The sequence below is a fragment of the Pangasianodon hypophthalmus genome, chromosome 9, assembly GCF_027358585.1.
Source record: "Pangasianodon hypophthalmus isolate fPanHyp1 chromosome 9, fPanHyp1.pri, whole genome shotgun sequence".
Lineage (NCBI taxonomy): Eukaryota > Metazoa > Chordata > Actinopteri > Siluriformes > Pangasiidae > Pangasianodon > Pangasianodon hypophthalmus.
The window spans coordinates 29,611,650-29,632,189 of NC_069718.1; the positions used below are offsets into that span (position 1 = coordinate 29,611,650).

General features: G+C 39.4%; 1 protein-coding gene across 1 annotated transcript; it reads right to left on the reverse strand.

The window, feature by feature from the left end:
• Window positions 1–330: 330 nt before the first annotated feature.
• Window positions 331–19,289, reverse strand: LOC117597914 (NACHT, LRR and PYD domains-containing protein 3-like). The gene is made up of 9 exons (XM_053237040.1): window positions 19,087–19,289; window positions 18,597–18,651; window positions 18,134–18,338; window positions 16,085–17,845; window positions 14,002–14,175; window positions 8,382–8,555; window positions 1,748–1,921; window positions 1,337–1,513; window positions 331–1,184 (listed from the first exon to the last, which is right to left on the reverse strand). The coding sequence occupies exons 4-9, from the start codon at window positions 17,680–17,682 to the stop codon at window positions 1,148–1,150; spliced, it is 2,334 nt and encodes a 777-aa protein (XP_053093015.1). The 5' UTR covers window positions 17,683–17,845; window positions 18,134–18,338; window positions 18,597–18,651; window positions 19,087–19,289; the 3' UTR covers window positions 331–1,147.
• Between the last annotated feature and the right edge of the window lie 1,251 nt (window positions 19,290–20,540).

Consider the following 20,540-nt stretch of genomic DNA (forward strand, 5'->3'; position numbering starts at 1 on the left):
TTCAAATGCTTCAAATATAACACTCTTGGATACTGATTAATAAAGATTGTCTCTCATTCAAACAGATCACACGTTTTCTCCATATACATTATAGGCTACAGTGAGACACTCACATTATCACATTTTAGCTCATTGATTTCTGTTGTCTGCACATCATAATAGTGTGTCAAAAAGGCAAGATCTCTGTTGTTAGTAGCTTGTTAAAATATACATTTATAACTTTTGCACTTTTGATGTCTCCTGGACACATGATTGGTACCAACGACTGCAGCAGTCACAGGCAATCTGAAATTAAGCAAAAAGTTTGTAGTAACCTCTCTGCTCATTTAAGTTCATTCTCACTGAAACAGCTAAATGATCTGATTCAACTCAATATTCTGTTTTATAGGATTTCCACTCTGAGTTTCTTGTGTCACATTCTTACAAAATGCTGTCTTTCATTTATTCCCTAATTCAGCTGCATTCAGTCCTCCTTGTTCTTTAGTTTTAAATAAAACTTCTCTCTTCATCACCTCTCTGTTATTTCCCCAAATAAAGCTCACATTTTGTTTAATCGCTGATATTTTTATCATCAGGTGGAAAAACAGTGGCTAAAAATAAAAGCTTGGATAGTATCAAGGTTTATTATTTGTGTTCTGGTTTTGTAATTGGATTCTTTCCACGTTTCAATTTCAGATGTAATTTCTTGTTCCTTTATTTGCCAGTTGTGTTCAGGACACTCGTTGTGTGTTATAATATTTTGATTTTATCTTTACTTTCTATGTTTACTTTCATCTTTACTTTCTATGTGTAAAGGCGGAGCAGCGCTGCAGTCCATCCACACTGCCTCTGTTTTATTCAGCTTTCATTTGAACCCAGAGATTTTTTCATCATTTTTAAAATGTTTATTTATTATATCAAGTTCCTTTTGGTTCTTTATAAAAACGGTTCTATCATCTGCATAAGCAGATATCTTTATTTGTTTGTGTGTGTCGGTTCATCCTCCTTGTTCTCTTGAATATTTTCTGTAGAAGAGCTGCAGCGTTGTTTCACTATCAGGAAAACAAAATTCCATAGATATTCTCTTGAGATAAAATCAAATGCTTTTTTTCCTGATCTAAGCCAACAATAAAGTAGTCTCTGTCAGGAGCATTTGTGATTAGATCTCTTACACATCCATTCTGGTGAGTTTATAATCCTTAATGCTGAAAGACAGAGAAGAGCATCAGTTTGAACAAACATCACCATAAACACCAAAACACACACACGCACATGCTCACATATAAATATTATATAGTACACCGTGAATATTATTCAGTATCATGCAATACAGTACAGTAAAGAGACAGTAACTCACTGTAGTGTCTCCAGTTTACAATGTGGATCCTTCAGTAGATCAGAGAGCAGCTTCACTCCTGATTCTCCTGGATTATTACAGTTCAGATCCAGTTCTTTCAGGTGTGATGAGGAGTTTGACCTCAGGGCTGAAGACAAAGCAGCACAACCTTCATCTGTAATACTGCAGCCCCACATCCTGCAAGAAATAAAGCCTTCTCACACTTAACACACTCAGTTTTAGCATTGAAAACATGAACTACACAAAATCTTTATATACAGTATATTTACTCTCCATGCAGATATATCAGATCACTACAGTTACCACAGATGAAAACTGGATGTTGCTATATTTATTAAAACTCTGTTCTCTCTCTCTCTCTCTCTCTCTCTCTCTGTGTGTCTGTGTGTGTGTCTGTGTGTGTGTGTGTACCTTAGTGTCTCCAGTGTACAGTGTGGATTCTCCAGTCCAGCAGAGAGCAGCTTCACTCCTGAATCCTGCAGATTATTGTTACTCAGGTCCAGTTCTCTCAGACTGGAGGAGTTTGAGCTGAGAACTGAGGACAGAACTCTACAGCTTTCCTCTGTCAGATTACACTCACGCAGACTGGAAGAGAAATGATGAAATATCAGAACACTGATCTCAAACACACAAACACAGCCATAATACAGCTAAAGTTTAACATGTAACAGAAATGTCAGTGTGTTTCTCTCACACACAGAAATCAGAGGACAGGACACCACATCAGCACATTTACAGGAGCAGGGACGTCTTTCTGCACTCCACAATCTCTCAGCTACAATTTACTATAAGACCATTAGGTACATAACACACACATGTGAGAGCGAGCAGCCTACAAACAATACACTCTGATCTGTGTTCAAGTTTCTACAACCAATACTGCAGCTATAGTGCATTTTACTACTGAAAATAAAGAATTATAGAACTGTACACTATCAGTTAATAACATGCCAACACTAATTGTACTTTACAGTGAGGTCAATAAGGCAATTTCTCTGATGTTATCTGTCCTTAAGGAGCTGTTACCATTTTATAGACCTGTTTCTATTGTTCAATGGGATCAAAAATATTCCAGAAAATGTTTTTGAAGGAAAATCCATGCATGTGTAATGATTACTGATCTCCACAATCTAGAAATAAATGTATTTCATTCTAATGTGAGAAGTGATGCAGATTTTTCAGCATTAACACAAAGTTATATGTTGAATTTCATAGAGACGGTAAAACAGTTGGTGTGCATTGTTCTAAGTTTCAGTGCAAATTTTAAATAGAAATATAAATGGAAAAAATTTAAATATAAAATATAAATGTTACACATAAATATTAAATATAAATATTATAAGATGATTTCATGTACTTAAATATTTTAAATGTAAATATTAAATGTAAACGTTACATATACATTTTAAATATGAATCTAAATGTTAAATATAATTACATTATTAAATGTAAACAATATTAAATGTAAATTTAAATGTAGAATTGAAATGTTTTGTTCATATGCTAATTGCTCCGCCCTGTCAGAGTGTGAGTCATGGGGAAACACAGCACTGGTGAGGTTGCCAGATTTACACCATACTGTGCCTGTTTGGAACAAAGTTGAGATGTGAAACAAGTCCACTGGTGGGATTTTGGGGCTGATTTATAAAGAGTCCTCAGCTGCCAAGATCTTGTTTTAAAGCAAAAAAAAAAGGAATCAAATCAAACCAATTTCTACCAACATATGCTCTGGCAAAGAGGAGATGTAAATGCAGACAGTGTAGACCTAGCTACAATGGACAGAATCATTTCTGTTTTCACCAGATCACAACTTATTTTTCTCATGATGCTGAAATGCATGATTAGACATATATTCTGTACAGCATGGATAAGTGCATCTGTTTTTATTTTAATCAGCGACTGATACAAAAGGAAACAGCTGGCACAGTGGTAGAGTCCTGGGTTTGATCCTGAGCTCAGGTGACTGTGTAGAATTTCATTTTATCTTCCCCAGATTTCCTCTTGTGCATCAATAAAGAATATTTATCTATTTAACTTGCTGTATGTTTATCAGTGCTAGCCTATCTTTATATACAGTACATACACACACAACAATGAAAATATATCAGATCACTACAATTACAATTACCACAGATGAAAATTGGATGTTGCTGCATTTATTAAAACTCTGCTGTAACTTCTGTTCATGCACAAAAATGTCTCAGTCTAGAGGGCATCATGCAGGGCGCCTCGTGTCAATGTACTAGTAGGGCTAAGCCCTCTGTCTTTCAAAGATAAAGAAATCTAATTCATCCTCTTAGCAGTTAACAGGTGTTTTAAAGAGGATTGTTTTGGATTTTTTGTTTTATTTTTACTTGTTTATTCATAAAACAATCGACATCATAAAACAAGGCACTACGGGGCAGTATACAAGAATGACAGAAATGTGGCCAAAGTAAGACAAGAAACATCAACTACATGTATGAACACTCACATAATCTGATACAGAAACACATGCTGACACACACACACACAAACACACACACAGGCTCTGAGTCTACTGTTTGGAAATAAAGAGAGAGAGAGGGAAGCACAAATGATACAGGTTTTATAGCAGACTTTCCAGGGCATTGATTGCCTTACACCAGTGATTAATGTTAACCTCATTAGCACTATTAATTCAAGCTGTTGAGAGTTCCTTGTAGATTACTTCTATAATGGACAGAGTCCAAGCTATAATGGAGAGACTGAGGAGGTTTCCAGTGGACTGCAGACATTTTCTTGGCAGCAGTGAGTTCGGCAAGAACTACTCTTTTTTTAAGTTTCGAAATGTTAATTGTGGATAATTCGTTTAGAATCAGGACTGATATGGTTGCGGGCACCGTCACTGATGTCAAATTCAATAGTTTGGACACTACCTTAACCCAGAACTCAGCAACCAGTGGACTCTCCCAGAACATGATAACATGGATAAAAGTGCCAGGGACCTTATAATGTTCATGTGCTGAGAGTTAAGTATGTCCTGTGCAAATAATTAAAATGAATCAACTGGTGATCAGGGTTGCGAGACAGATCTTGAATGCTGGGGCACACAGCATCCCAATTCAAATCAGGCTCTCTCACACACAATATCATACAGTACAGTAAAGATACAGAAAGTCAGTAACTCACTGTAGTGTCTCCAGTTTACAGTGTGGATCCTTCAGTAGATCAGAGAGCAGCTTCACTCCTGATTCTCCTGGATTATTACCATTTAGATTCAGTTCTGTCAGGTGTGATGAGGAGTTTGACCTCAGAGCTGAAGCCAGAGCAGCACAACTTTCAGTTGTAATACTGCAGTAACGCATCCTGCAAGATAAAAAACCTTCTCACACATAACACACTCAGTTTTAGCATTGAAAACATGAACTACACAAAATCTTTATATACAGTACATTTACTCTCCATCTCAAAGACACAACATTGAAAATATATCAGATCACTACAATTACAATTACCACAGATGAAAACTGGATGTTGATGAACTTATTCAAACTCTGCTCTATGTGTGTGTGTGTACCTCAGTGTCTCCAGTGTACAGTGTGGATTCTCCAGTCCAGCAGAGAGCAGCTTCACTCCCGAATCCTGCAGTTTATTGTAACTCAGGTCCAGTTCTCTCAGACTGGAGGAGTTTGAGCTGAGAACTGAGGACAGAACTCTACAGCTTTCCTCTGTCAGATTACACTCACACAGCCTGGAAGAGAAATGATGAAATATCACAGCACTGATCTCAAACACACAAACACAGCCATAATACAGCTAAAGTTTAACATGCAACAGAAATGTCAGTGTGTTTCTCTCACACACACAAATCAGAGGACAGGACACCACATCAGCACATTTACAGGAGCAGGGACGTCTTTCTGCACTCCGCAATCTCTCAGCTACAATTTATTAGAAGACCATTAGGTCATGTACATAACACACACATGTGAGAGCGAGCAGCCTACAAACAATACACTCTGATCTGTGTTCAAGTATCTACAACCAACACTGCAGATATAGCGCATTTTATTACAGAAAATAAAGAATTATTGTTAAGTTCATTTTGGAATTGAGTGAAAATATATATTCATCATTATTAAAGTAAGGAAAGATCTATCTGATAAAATGAATTTAACCTTGAGATTAAAAAAAAAAACAAACAAAAAAAACCTATTGGTTGTGAACACATAGTGCAACATGGAAACAACAAGGAAGCTGATTGGCCAGTGCCATGTCATGCTCATGTCTGATAGCGGCAGGTGTGTCTGATTATCAGCACGCAGAGGTTCTTTGTTCGTGAAGTGCATACACTGCTCCTACCCAAGTTCGTGCTGCTGGTAGTAAAACCAATGGAGGAAGATTGTTAAACCTGCATGGATCTAATCATCAAGGTTGGATGCTGAGTTCATTCATTCAAGGACACCTGGGAAAAGCCACAATGTGTTGTTCAACTTTGAGATGCTACTGGTAGGACAAAGACTAGATTTTTCTAGTAACTAAAGACTGTTTATGAGAACGCTATGTTGACTTGCAAGTTGTTTGTATTGTAAGCGGTTTAGCATCTAATGGCTAATTAGCCATGTGCAGTAACAGCATTTTATTTAGCAGTGCTTTTGAATTGCTATGTTTATATGTTCTTTGATAAGTGACTTGTGAGTATACTAGCAAGTTTGTAGTTAATATCCTTAAATGTACTTGATTATTTCACTACTATGTATTGCCTTTGCTCATATATATGTATCTATATATATATATATACACTATATTACCAAAAGTATTCGGTCAGCCATCCAAATGATCAGAATCAGGTGTCCTAATCACTTGGCCTGGCCACAGGTGTATAAAATCAAGCACTTAGGCATGCAGACTGTTTTTACAAACATTTGTGAAAGAATGGGCCGCTCTCAGGAGCTTAGTGAATTCCAGCGTGGAACTGTCATAGGATGCCACCTGTGCAACAAATCCAGTCGTGAAATTTCCTCGCTCCTAAATATTCCACAGTCAACTGTCAGCTTTATCATAACAAAATGGAAGAGTTTGGGAACAACAGCAACTCAGCCACGAAGTGGTAGGCCACGTAAACTGACGGAGAGGGGTCAGCGGATGCTGAAGCGCATAGTGCAAAGAGGTCGTCGACTTTCTTCACAGTCAATTGCTACAGAGCTCCAAACTTCATGTGACCTTCAGATTAGCCCAAGTACAGTACGCAGAGAGCTTCATGGAATGGGTTTCCGTGGCCGAGCAGCTGCATCCAAGCCACACATCACCAAGTGCAATGCAAAGCGTCGGATGCAGTGGTGTAAAGCACGCCGCCACTGGACTCTAGAGCAGTGGAGACACGTTCTCTGGAGTGATGAATCACGCTTTTCCATCTGGCAATCTGATGGACGAGTCTGGGTTTGGAGGTTGCCAGGAGAACGGTACATTTCGGACTGCATTGTGCCGAGTGTGAAATTTGGTGGAGGAGGAATTATGGTGTGGGGTTGTTTTTCAGGAGTTGGGCTTGGCCCCTTAGTTCCAGTGAAAGGAACTTTGAATGCTTCAGGATACCAAAACATTTTGGACAATTCCATGCTCCCAACCTTGTGGGAACAGTTTGGAGCGGGCCCCTTCCTCTTCCAACATGACTGTGCACCAGTGCACAAAGCAAGGTCCATAAAGACATGGATGACAGAGTCTGGTGTGGATGAACTTGACTGGCCTGCACAGAGTCCTGACCTGAACCCGATAGAACACCTTTGGGATGAATTAGAGCGGAGACTGAGAGCCAGGCCTTCTCGACCAACATCAGTGTGAGACCTCACCAATGCGCTTTTGGAAGAATGGTCAAAAATTCCTATAAAAACACTCCTCAACCTTGTGGACAGCCTTCCCAGAAGAGTTGAAGCTGTAATAGCTGCAAAAGGTGGACCGACATCATATTGAACCCTATGGGTTAGGAATGGGATGGCACTTAAGTTCATATGTGAGTCAAGGCAGGTGACCGAATACTTTTGGTAATATAGTGTATATATATATGGTTTGTGCTTCCTGTATAGGTTATTAAGCTAAGCAGATCTGATTGAACCACTGAATTTATGCAAAGATGATCAAGTTATTGTTTGAAGGATCTTCAAATAAATTGCATCAGTAATCAAGAATCAGATGTTTTGAGTTATTCCATATGCCCTTCATTGTTGAATAAAGCCTTTGTCAAGTTTGGGCTGACATTGAGGCTGAGAATCCCAATATAACTTGACAATTATAGAACTGTACATTACCAGTTAATAACATGCCAGTACTAGTTGTACTTTACAGTGAGGTCAATAAGCCAATTTCTCTGATGTTATCTGTTCTAATGGAGCCGGTACCATGTCCAGCTTTATAACAGATACTGATGGTGTGTCCAGTGAATTTTTCTGATCTTTCTGGAATGTAACAAACACAAAGGCTAAAATAAATCTGATCAAATATTATTAGGTGGCTGTCATTGTCACCAGTAAATAACAGTTTCTTGATTTGGAAAGACATTGTTGTTTTGAAAAACAGTTAGCTTTTTTACTCAGTCACATTAGATAGAAGACAGAAAACTTTCCATAAAGTTCCACAGGATGTCTGGTTCAGGAGTTGAATAAAATTTATATAATAATAACAAACCAACCAACCAACCAAATAAATAAATAAATGTGTTATAATTTGTAAAAAAAAATGTTTTCTATTTTCAGCAGATCTGACTTTTTTCACTGTTTTTCAGGGCATAGTGATAGGGTTCATGCAAAAAACCCTCTGGTACAGACCACGCCCAGTTCCGGTCTAAATCCAAATACAAAAACAGTTATGAATATTTTGAGAACTAAACAGATACTGATAATAGCATTGTGTTACACCTCGAGCAGAGACACAAGATCTAAACAGCTATAATTACAATTCATAAGCATAGTTTTTAAAATTTACAGCTACATAAAAACATACACTCATTTCTGTATGTAAAATTTGGTGATAAAGTGAAAATCTGACCTCTGTGTGTGTGTGTGTGTGTGTGTGTGTGTGTGTATATATACACCTCAGTATCTCCAGTGTACAGTGTGGATTCTCCAGTCCAGCAGAGAGCAGCTTCACTCCTGAATCCTGCAGTTTATTCTCACTCAGGTTCAGTTCTCTCAGACTGGAGGAGTTTGAGCTGAGAACTGAGGACAGAACTCTACAGCTTTCCTCTGTCAGATTACACTCACACAGCCTGGAAGAGAAATGATGAAAGATCTGAACACTGATCTTGAACACACAAACACAGCCATAATACAGCTAAAGTATTACATAACATGTCATGTACATAACACACATATGTGAGAGCGAGCAGCCTACAAACACTACACTCTGATCTGTGTTCAAGTTTCTACAACCAACACTGCAGATATAGTGCATTTTATTACAGAAAATAAAGAATTATAGAACTGTACACTACCAGTTAATACCATGACAATACTAGTCATACTTTACAGTGAGGTCAGTTTAGAGAGAAAAAGCTAACACCCTGGTATAACGATCACACACACACACCTTAAAACAGACCACTCGAAAATTAGAACGTAAGTGGCATCCAACTAAATTGGTAGTATTTCAAATAGCATGGAAGGAGAGCCTTCTGAGCTATAGAAAAGCTCTAAGATCATTGTATCTCTCCACCCTAATTGAAGATAACAAAAATAATCTTAGATTATTACTTAATACTGTAGCAAAATTGACTAGAGATAAGACCATTATAGAAACATGCACACAATCATTATATAGCAGTATAGCATGATTTTTTTCAATGATAAAACTTAAAATATCAGGCAAAAAATTCAGACTATTAATTTAAAACCAGACAGTTTCATAACTAACCCTATAGATAATAAAATAATGATATCAGGTCAACGATTAGAATGTTTTACTCCCCTTCAAGAGACTGAACTAATTTCACTAATTTCATCATCAAAATCATCAATCTGTGTACTAGGTCCCTTACCTACATGTTTCTTCCAACAGATAATTCCTGAAACAATCAAACCTCTTCTAAAGGTAATCAATTCTTCCCTTAGCAATGGCTATGTACCTAAATCTTTTAACTAGAGGTTATCAAACCCCTGATTAAAAAACCTAACATCGACCCCTGTCAGCTGTTTAATTATAGGCAAATATCAAACCTCCCCTTTATCTCCAAGATCCTACAAAGGTTTGTAGCACAGCAGCTATGCTCATACTTACATAGGAATAACATTCACAAAATGTATCTTTCAGGATTTAGGCCTCATCATAGCACAGAGACAGCACTGGTTAAAGTGATAAATGACCTACTACTGGCCTCTGATCAGGGTTGTGTCTCCTTGCTTGTGTTGCTTGACCTTAGTGCAGCTTTTGATACCATTAATCATGCTATTCTCCTCGATAGACTAGAAAATGTTGTAGGAGTTAAGGAAATGGCCCCCTCCTGGCTCAGGTCTTATTTGACTGATCATTATCAGTTTGGAGATGTAAATGGTGACTTCTCTATGCTTAGTAAGGTAGAGTTTGGTGTTCTGCAAGGCTCTGTTTTAGGCCCACTACTCTTTTCTTTATATAGGCTACCTCTGGGAAAAATTATTGGTAAACAATGTATTAGCTTCCACTGTTATGACGCTGGATGCTTATTACCTTTTTCTCACTTAATTTTGACAAGACAGAAGTACTTGTACTAGAACCACATGCAGTTAGAAGTAAGCTTTCTGATTACATAACTCTGGATGGTCTTTCTGTTTCATCATGTGCAGCAGTAAAAGACCTTGGTGTGATTATTGATTCCAGTCTTTCATTTGAAGCTCATGCAGATAATATTACTTTCATCTCAGAAATATTGCTAAGATAAGAAATATAATGTCACTACAAGATGCAAAAAAATTTGTTCATGCTTTTGTTACCTCTAGGTTGGATTATTGTAATGCCTTGCTGTCTGGATGTTCCAGTAGATGCATAAACAAGCTCCAGTTAGTCCAGACTTCAGCAGTGAGAGTCCTTACTAGCACCAGAAGATATGACCACATCACCCCTATCTTAACCACACTGCATTGGCTCCCAATCAAATCTTGTATTGATTATAAACTACTACTATTTCCCTTTAAAGCACTGAATGGTTTCGCGCCCCAGTACCTGAGCAAATTTTTGGTCTTTTATGATCCTCCACCCCTACTTTGATCAAAAGGTGCAGGCTATTTGTTGGTACCTCGAATAGTGCGAGCTACAGCTGGGGGTAGAACTTTCTTACAAAGCCCCACAGTTATGGCACAGCCTTCCTATTAGTGTTCGGGGCTCAGATACAGTCTCAGTGTTTAAGTCTAGGCTGAAAATATATTTGTTTAGTTAAGCCTTTTGTGAATAGTTTTTTCTTAGGTAAAGGAGCAGATCTGGAGGGTTCACGGGCATAGAATGTTGTGGTGAACTGGGATGTTTGGATGCTGTTGCACACCCCCCCCCCCCCCCCCCCCCCCCCCCCCACTCTCACGCATTCACTCAGGTTTGTTGACAGTGGAGTGGCTGGATCTTTATGTCCCAGGGTGCCCTCATGTCTGTCTCCCTTTTAGTTATGCTGTCATAGCTAGTTTTGCCGGATTTCCTGCTTTCACTCTGCACACAAAGTACACTGTCCTTAACCAATTCGGGACAAAAGCTTACACATATCTCTTCCACATATGCTCGCTCTCTCTCTCTCACTATTGAGCTACACATGCTACTCCTGAGATGGAAGTGATCCTGACCCCTTCTGCTCTCCGGACATGCCTGATCCATCCTGATGCCCTACTTCTGGTTGGAGTTCTCATTGGTTGAGATCGCTCACTGCTGCTGGTGGTGCCCCCACATGGATGGCCTTAGATCACTGGGATTGCTGGGGATGGTTCCACTTGGGGGCCGTGGAAATGGCTTGGGGATCTCATATGGGGAGTTGTACTGTGATGGCTTGGGATTGCAATTGCTGTGGTGGCTTTAGGGCTGCAGTTGACATGGCAGCTTTGTACCCAGGACTCCATCAGGGGACAGTGGATAGGTTTAACAAACCGGACTTCTTTTCAAAACCGTGATGAATTTACTGGTTGCACAACTGTATTATTGTCACCCAGATGCGGATGGGTTCCCTTTTGAGTCTGGTTCCTCTCAAGGTTTCTTCCTCATATCGTCTCAGGGAGTTTTTCCTTGCCAAAGTCGCCTCTGGCTTGCTCATTAGGAATAAATTCACATATGTACAATTTATTTTGGTTTAATTTAATTTGAATCTATTCATTTCTGTAAAGCTGCTTTGTGACAATGTCCATTGATAAAAGTGCTATATAAAAAAATAAAATTTAATTGAGGTCAATAAGCCAATTTCTCTGATGTTATCTGTCCTGACATGTGTGCCATGTTCAGCTTTATAACAGATTCTGATAGCGTGTCCAGTGAATGTTACATTCCAGAAAGATCAGAAACAAACACAAACGCTAAAGTAAATCTGATCAAACATTATTAGTTGGCTGTTGTTGTCAACGGTAAATCCCCTTCATCACCACTATCATCAATGGCTCCATAACATCTGGTCGTGTACCAACCTCATTCAAGAGAGCAAGGGTTATTCCCATCCTGAAGAAACCCACTCTGGATCCCTCTGGCATCAGCAACTACTGACCAGTATCACTTCTCTCTTTTCTTTCTAAAGCCCTTGAACAAACTGTCTACAATCGACTGTCTCTCACAGAACAACCTCCAAGATCCTAACCAGTCTGGCTTCAAAGTGGCACATTCCACAGAGACTGCCCTTTTAGCCGTCACTGAGAAGTTACATGCTGCTAGATCAGCCAAACTGTCTTCAGTCCTCATCCTCCTTGACCTTTAAGCAGCATTTGACACAGTGAACCACACGACTCTCTTGTCCACCCTGATGAGTCTAGGAATTCGTGGTGCAGCATGGCAAAGGTTTGCTTCCTACTTAGAAGGTCGGTCATATTAGGTGACATGGATACATCTGCTCCCTGCAGACTCTTCACTTCTGTTCTCCCCCTATACTCGATCTCTTGGTGAAGTCATATCCTCACATGGGTTTTCATACCACTGCTATGCGGATGACACTCAACTCATCCTCTCCTTCCCTCCCTTAGACACTCATGTTTCTGCTCGGATATCAGCATGTCTGGCAGACATCTCATCATGGATGAAAGCTCATCAACTGAAACTTAATAGCAGCAAGACTGAACTGCTGTTCCTCCCAGGGGATTCACCCCCATGTCAGGATCTTGCGATCTTCCAGGAAAACTCTCTGATCTCGTCTTCAGTTACTGCATGCAACCTTGGGGTGATCATGGACAATCAACTGTCCTTTTCCTCTCACATTGCTAATCTGACACGCTCATGCTAATTTCTCCTTTATAACATCAGAAGGGTTCGTCCATTTCTTTCCACACAGGCCACACAGGTGCTAGTTCAGTCCCTTGTCATTTCAAGACTGGACTGCTGCAACTCACTCCTGGCAGGTCTGCCTCTGAGCGCCATTTGTCCTCTGCAACTGATCCAAAATGCAGCTGAATGACTGGTTTTCAACCTTCCTAAGTTCTCCCACACCACCCCACTGCTGCACTCCCTGCATTGGCTTCCTGTAGCTGCCCGCATCAGATTTAAAACACTGATGCTTGCCTACATAGGTTGGACCAGCACCCACTTATCTTAAAGCACATATCACATCCCGCATGACACCACACTCCCTCCGATCTTCTAGCACTGCTCAACTGGTCCCACCATCTCTCAGGTACAAGGAGGCATACATCGAGACTCATCTCTGTTCTGGCACCTAGGTGGTGGAACGAACTTCCCCTAGATGTCCGAACAGCTGAGTCACCGGCAGTCTTCAAACGACATCTAAAGACGTACCTCTTCCTAAAGTAATTAAATTAGCACTTATTATAAAAAAAACGTTGTAGTGTCTGAGCACTTGTTACTATACTACCTCCCCAACAGAGTTTTTTGGACTGATGGTATTCTTAGTTTATGATCTAGCAAACCAGTATCAGAATGTGTTTATTGACAGAGACTTCAAAGCACTTTTGTAAGTCGCTCTGGTTAAGGGTGTCTTCCAAATGCCATAAATGTAAATGGTAAATAACAGTTTCTTGATTTGGGAAAGACGTTGTTCTGAAACATAGTTAGCTTTTTTACTCAGTCACATTAGATAGAAGATATAGAAAGCTTTCCAGAACGTTCCACAGGATGTCTGAGTCAGGATTTGAATAAAAGTTACATAAATAAATAAAGAAAGAAAGAAAGAAACGTTTTGTAATTTGTGAATAACATGTTTTCTTTTTGCAGCAGCCCTGATTTTTTCAATGTTTCTCAGGGCAAAGTGATAGGGTTACAAATAATTTGAGCACTAAACAGATGCAGATAATAGCATTGTGTTACACCTCTAGCAGAGACACAAGATCTAAACAGCTATAATTACAGTTCATAAATACAGCTTTTATTTCTTATTAATATAGAATTAATCTAAAAAGTAAATCTTATTCTCATGAACACATTTCAGTTTCTTAAAAATATTTAAATCATATTCTAAAATTTACAGCTACATAAAAACACAATCATTTCTGTATGTAAAATTTGGTGATAAAGTGATAATCTAATCTGTGTGTGTGTGTGTGTGTGTGTGTGTATACCTCAGTGTCTCCACTGTACAGTGTGGATCCTCCAGTCCAGCAGAGAGCAGCTTCACTCCTGAATCCTGCAGTTTATTGTGACACAGATCCAGTTCTCTCAGACTGGAGGAGTTTGAGCTGAGAACTGAGGACAGAACTCTACAGCTTTCCTCTGTCAGATTACACCCATACAAACTGGAAGAGAAATGATGAAATGATAATGAAATGATGATGAAATGATATCTCAGAACTCTGATCTATGTTCAGGTTTCTACAAACAACACTGCAGATATAGCGCATTTTATTACAGAAAATAAAGAATTAGAGAACTGTACACTACCAGTTAATAACATGCCAATACTAGTCGTACTTTACGGTGAGGTCAATAAGGCAATTTCTCTGATGTTATCTGTCCTCATGGAGCCGGTACCATTTTATAGACCTGTTTCTATTGTTCTATGGGAGCAAAAATATTCCAGAAAATGTTTTTGAAGGAAAATGCATGCAGTGATGATTACTGATCTCCACAATCTAGAAATAAATGTATTGAGTTCTAATGTGAGAAGTGTTGCAGATTTTTCAGCAATAACACAAAGTTATATGTTGAATTTCACAGAGACGGTAAAACGGTTGGTGTGCATTGTTCTAAGTGTCAGTGAATACACTGTACACTACCAGTTAATAAAAAGCCAATACTAGTCATACTTTACAGTGATTTATATGGTGATTTGCACAGAGACGGTAAAGACATACAGTTGGTATGTTTTGTTCTCTGTGCTCGTACAGTTAAAAATTTGTATCTTGAGACCTCTGATTTTACAGAGACACTGGATCAGGTGTTTGGTGTGGACTGGAGAACAGGTGGAGTGTTCACATACTTCTGAACAGATCCAAACTAAAGAGAAAAAGTTTGATCAGTGCAAACCAAATAGGTTGGTGTGAAAGCATCCATATTGTCTCTCAATAGGACTGTGCAATATGGTGATACATATCGTAGGATGAGAAAATAGAATAATGAATAATGTCTATTGATAGATATTTTCCTATATCCTCTTTATCACCAATGTCAAAAAGCCACTTTTTGACAGCTGATTTACCTCACTAATGATGGAGCTAGGAGCAACTAGCAGTGTGCTAGTAAAAAAAAAAAAAAAAAAAAAAAAAAAAGGCTACTGAGTGGTGCAACAGAAAAGCATTCATCTTATTTTCCAGAAATCATGAGTTCAAATCCCGACGATGCCACGGCCATCAGTGGCCAGGAGTCCAAGTGAGCAAGTGAGTCCATGCTCTCAGTGAGGGAGGGGTGGCATACTCTCTCTCCCCTATCAATCACAGTGACACTAACTGATCATGGACGTCTGTGAGCTCATTCATACGAAAGTGGGCAGATACCGCTTTCCTCCAAGTGTGTTATGTTGAATGAGCAGGTTGTAAAGATGCGGTTGGTATCACTTGTGTCGGAAGTTGGTAAGGGATAAGGTCGTATGATAGGGGAGACTGAACTGGACGGTGGGAATGAGCCATGAATAAATTAGGGAGAAATTGGGTGGAAAAAAAAAACAAGCATGGAGGAGCATGACAGAGTGAAACTCTCCACAACACTGTGTTACACAGAACAAAAGATGAGGAACTTGTACCTAAAAGGAACATAAAGGTGGAGTGTTTAAAAAAAGTTTTATTTACTTTTTACAGTTTGTATTTATATTATGTTTTTCATTTTCTCATTTGTGATAGCTCTGTTCAATGTCACTTTCAAAAAAAAAGAGAAAAGAAAAAGTGCCTTGCACTGGTGTTTAGTGCAGTTAGTTAGTTTTGTTTAATTTTACAAAAAACAAAATATATTGTTTATATATGTACTACATTATATATATATAAAAAGATAGATATGAACCATATTGTAAGATTTTGATAGATATTAACCATATCATAAGATTTTGTCCATATCGCCCAGCCATCAGTTTAGACATAACGTGTTAGTGTAAAACATGTTTATTTGGCGATAATTAGAGTAACAATTAACAAGCATTAATCGAAACAGTGCAGTTCAGTGTTACATTAAAATAACAAACCATGCAGTAATACGTTTATAAATAAAAATACTCACACAGCTTTTGTGGAGACTTTGACCACTGGCAGCAGCCTCAGAAGACCTTCCTCTGAAGGGTCATATTTCCTCAAATTAAACTCATCCAGCTCCTGTTCTGAGTTCAGTAACACAAACACCAGAGCTGACCACTGAGCAGGAGAGAGTCTCGTTCCACTGAGACACCTGTAACCTCCTCTGTTCAGGTAAGATTGTACTTCCTGCACTAGAGAATGATCATTCAGTTCATTCAGACAGTGAAACAGATTGATGGATTTCTCTGGAGATGGATTCTTCCTGATCTTCTCCTTGATGTACTTGACTGTTTCCTGTTTGCTGTGAGAGCTGCTTCCTGTCTGTGGCATTAAGCCTCGTAAGAGAGTCTGATTGGACTCCAGTGAGAGACCCATTAGGAAGCGGAGGAACAGGTCCAGGTGTCCATTCTCGCTCTGTAAGGCCTTGTCCACTGCACTCCTGAGGAAATCAGACATGTTTGACTTTCTGAGAAGATCAGACAGATCAGTGGTTTGTTGATTGGTTACATTTCTGCTGATGGAGGAGAGAAATGCATATAAAGCAGCCAGAAACTCCTGAACACTCAGATGTACAAAGCTGAACACCTTCCCCAGGTGAAGCCCAAACTCCTCTCTGAAGATTTGGGTACACACTCCTGAGTACACTGACACTTCTCTGACATCAATGCCACACTCTTTCAGATCTTCCTCATAGAAGATCAGGTTTCCTTTCTCCAGCTGTTGGAAAGCCAGTTTTCCCAGTGCCAGGATACTCTCTCTGGTGTGCTGAGGATCAGGGTCACAGTTCTGATGGTACTTTTGGTCCTTGTGTTTGATCTGAAAGATCAGGAAGTGTGTGAACATTTGAGTCAGAGTCTTGGGGATCTCTCCACTCTCTGCTTCAACCAACATTCTCTCTAGAACAGTTGCTGAAATCCAGGAGAAGACTGGGATGTGGCACATGATGTAGAGGCTTCTGGAAGACTTCATGTGTCTGATGATTTTACTGGCCAGGCTCTGATCACTGATCCTCTTCCTGAAGTACTCCTCTTTCTGAGGATCGCTGAAGCCTCGTACCTCTGTTACCTGGTCTACACACTCAGGAGGGATCTGACTGGCTGCTCCTGGTCGAGAGGTTATCCAGAGGAGAGCAGAAGGAAGCAGATTCCCCTTGATAAGGTTTGTCAGCAGCACATCCACTGAGGCTGACTCTGTCACATCACACAATCTCTCATTGTTCTGGAAATTTAGAGGAAGTCGACACTCATCCAGACCATCAAAGATCAACACCACTTTGTAGGAGTCTATTAATTGTAGTTTTCTCATTTCTGGGAAAAAGTGATGAAGAAGATTCATCAGACTGAGATGTTCCTGCTTCATCAAATTCAGCTCTCTAAAGGGAAGTGGAAACATGAAGAAGACGTCCTGATTTGCTTTTCCTTCAGCCCAGTCCAGAATGAACTTCTGCACAGAGACTGTTTTTCCAATTCCAGCAACTCCTTTAGTCAGCACAGTTCTGACGGACTTGTCTTTAAAAAGGTCATTACATTTGATGGGTGTCTCCTGTGTTGCTGGTCTCCTGGACGCTGTCTCAATCTGTCTCATCTCATGTTCATTATTGACGTCTCCACTCCAACCCTCTGTGATGTAGAGCTCTGTGTAGATCTCATTCAGAAGTGCTGAGCTTCCATGCTGTGAAATTCCTTCATTAATTCTTTTAAACTTCTCTTTCAGGTTGGATTTGAACTTTGATACACAGAGGTGAGTTCTAATAAACAAAGTAATAACATGTTTTAGTGAAAAATCACTGAGCACAATATAAAATGTAAAATACTTTCAAATGCTGCTGTTCATTCCTGATTCATGTACTAAATATTACTGAAGGAACAGGACCATTGTACAGAGTAACCACAAGCTGGACCACGAACAGAACAGAAAAGCACCAGATGTACATGATACTAAAATCAAACTTAAAACTAAAAGTGTTAATATCTAAAACAATTTCCTCTCTCTAAAGTGAACCTGATGGAATAAAGTCATGACTCAGAGCTCTTACTGTTGTGCAGTGTGTTAGCGAGATCTGTGTGGTTCATGTTCTTCAGGACGTGCAGTGTGATCTTCAGCGCTCCCTCTCTGACACTGTGCAGATCCTCCTCATCCTCCACCTCCCTCTCAGTGCATGCTGGGTAATCTGGACTCAGGAGCTTCCTAAACCTCTTCAGCTCATTCTTTATCAGAGTGATGACTTTGTGTTCCAGCTCCTGGTTAGAAAGTCACAGGAATAGATCTAAATATTATAATGTTACACTGTGAGAGACGCTTTTATTTTATGAAAAGAAGAAAAGTCTCTTTCTATTAACACGGTTACAACTGACGTTCTGTCTGATTGCCCATAATCCTGCTGGACATCAATAAAACTGTAATTTGTAAATTTACATAAATTATAAACTGTATATTATCTTAAATCGAAAAACCTGCAACCTACTCACACACAAGTTACACAGAATAAAGACAAACACCTTGAATATGGACTCCAACTGATTTCTGCTGATGTTTGATTTCTTCTTTTGTGGTCTGTGAACAAACAAAACACATAATGTAATTTGGACTATATGTATTCATAGCTGCACAACGCACACTAATAAATACAAAGGCAGATATTTAACACTATCCTGTTAACACAATACACTGATTTCAGGATTTCCTAACTGACACTGACATATTTAGACATAAATATTTGAAAGAATAAATAAATAAAATGGTTATATAGTCATTAATTTTCCAGGTGTAAATGTTCTTCTGTAGCACCACAGACCCTCCAGCTCAGGGACTGCAGGCTGAACTGAACTCTTAAAGCACTTTTCCTCACTGCCAGTCCGAGAGCTGCAGCACTGCACAGTTTAGTGTTTTACTGCTTCAACACCTGATAAAGCTCATGAAGGGCTTCATAATGAGACGAGTGAGTTTGATCAGGTGGAACACTGCCATAAAACACCTCACTATACTGACCTCACATCAGTAGAACTGTCTCTGTCTCTGAACTTAATTGGAGGATCCATTGACTGGTCACTCTTCATGGACACACAGCTGGGTTCTGGTGAGTCTGATCTCTTTCCCTCCATCATTCTAGAATTACAACAGAAATATCAGCAATAATTAATACTCTGCTGTCTCAGCACTGTTAAACAATGTGTTCATCATTAAACACCAAGAATTCCATCTTTTTAATTCAGCTACAGTCTGCACACTTATTCAGACAGGAGACACGCCTCATACCTCAGGAATTACTCTGATGTCAGGAATCCCAATCACAGCTAACTGACTCAGCTGGGTCTTAAAACCTGTAGAGTTCACTGACTCAAAGCTATGCTGCTCTTATGCTACACATTACACAGTCCTTTTTACTCTTCTCTCAGTGAATGATTTCTCTAAACTGTTCTTACATCAGATCAGTGATATATTCACTGCTATTAAACACCTTAAAGCAAAGTTTAGTTCCTCTGTTAACTAGTGAGTGTTTAGAGATACAGATCTGTTCCCATGAGACGGTGTGTATTTATTGCTGGTGAATGGAAAAGTAACTCACCTCTCGTCTTTCTTTAAGTCCTGTTTTCCAGACACACTCATGTTGGAGGTCATGTCTCCTTCTCCAGATTACAGCAGGACACACGTTTACTTCACTCCAACATCGGTGTGTTAAATCAAACCCTGTATCAGCACAGAGTTCACTTACAGGAAATAGTCACGGTATCAAGTCCTAAAACAACCTGTGTACATTAAACCTTCAGTACAAACCCACAAAACTCTTCTGCCTCTAGTGTCACTTCAGTGTGTTTATATATTATAGCTTTAGATTTAGAGACTCACTGTGTTTTTACTCCTGAAATGGTTTATTTTCCCCCAACACAAAATGGAGCTGCTGAGTTTTATTTTCACTGACACTCTACCTGAGCAAAGGGCAGTGACACATACACACACACCTGCGCACACACATTGTCACAGAGACGTGGTGCTGCTTTGTTTACCAATGGTGTACTGACTGCTCAAAATAAATCACTAAAAAATTACATATATTTTTTATAAGTATACAGGGTTGTGCTGAGAAAATATTTCCAGTAAGACTACTTCTTATCAAGAAGACTACTTCTTCCAGGGCTGATGTTAATTCCCTGTTTGTCCCAGATTAACCAAACACTGCAGCATTGTGTAAGTGCTGTTTCATCAAGTGTCCACCTCCTGAACCAGTATCAGGACAGGATTGCCCATCTGTTCCTGAACCTGACAGTCTTTATTTATCAGATGTGCTACAATAAAAGTTGCATGTCAGAGTTTCAGACTGTTTACACAGGCAATCATGTTGGGAGCTGCATCAGTCACTAAGCATCTCACCTTCCCCTGGATACCCCATTCCTCTATCAGTAACATCTTTACTTCAGCCAAATCTGCAGCCATGTAAGATTGGA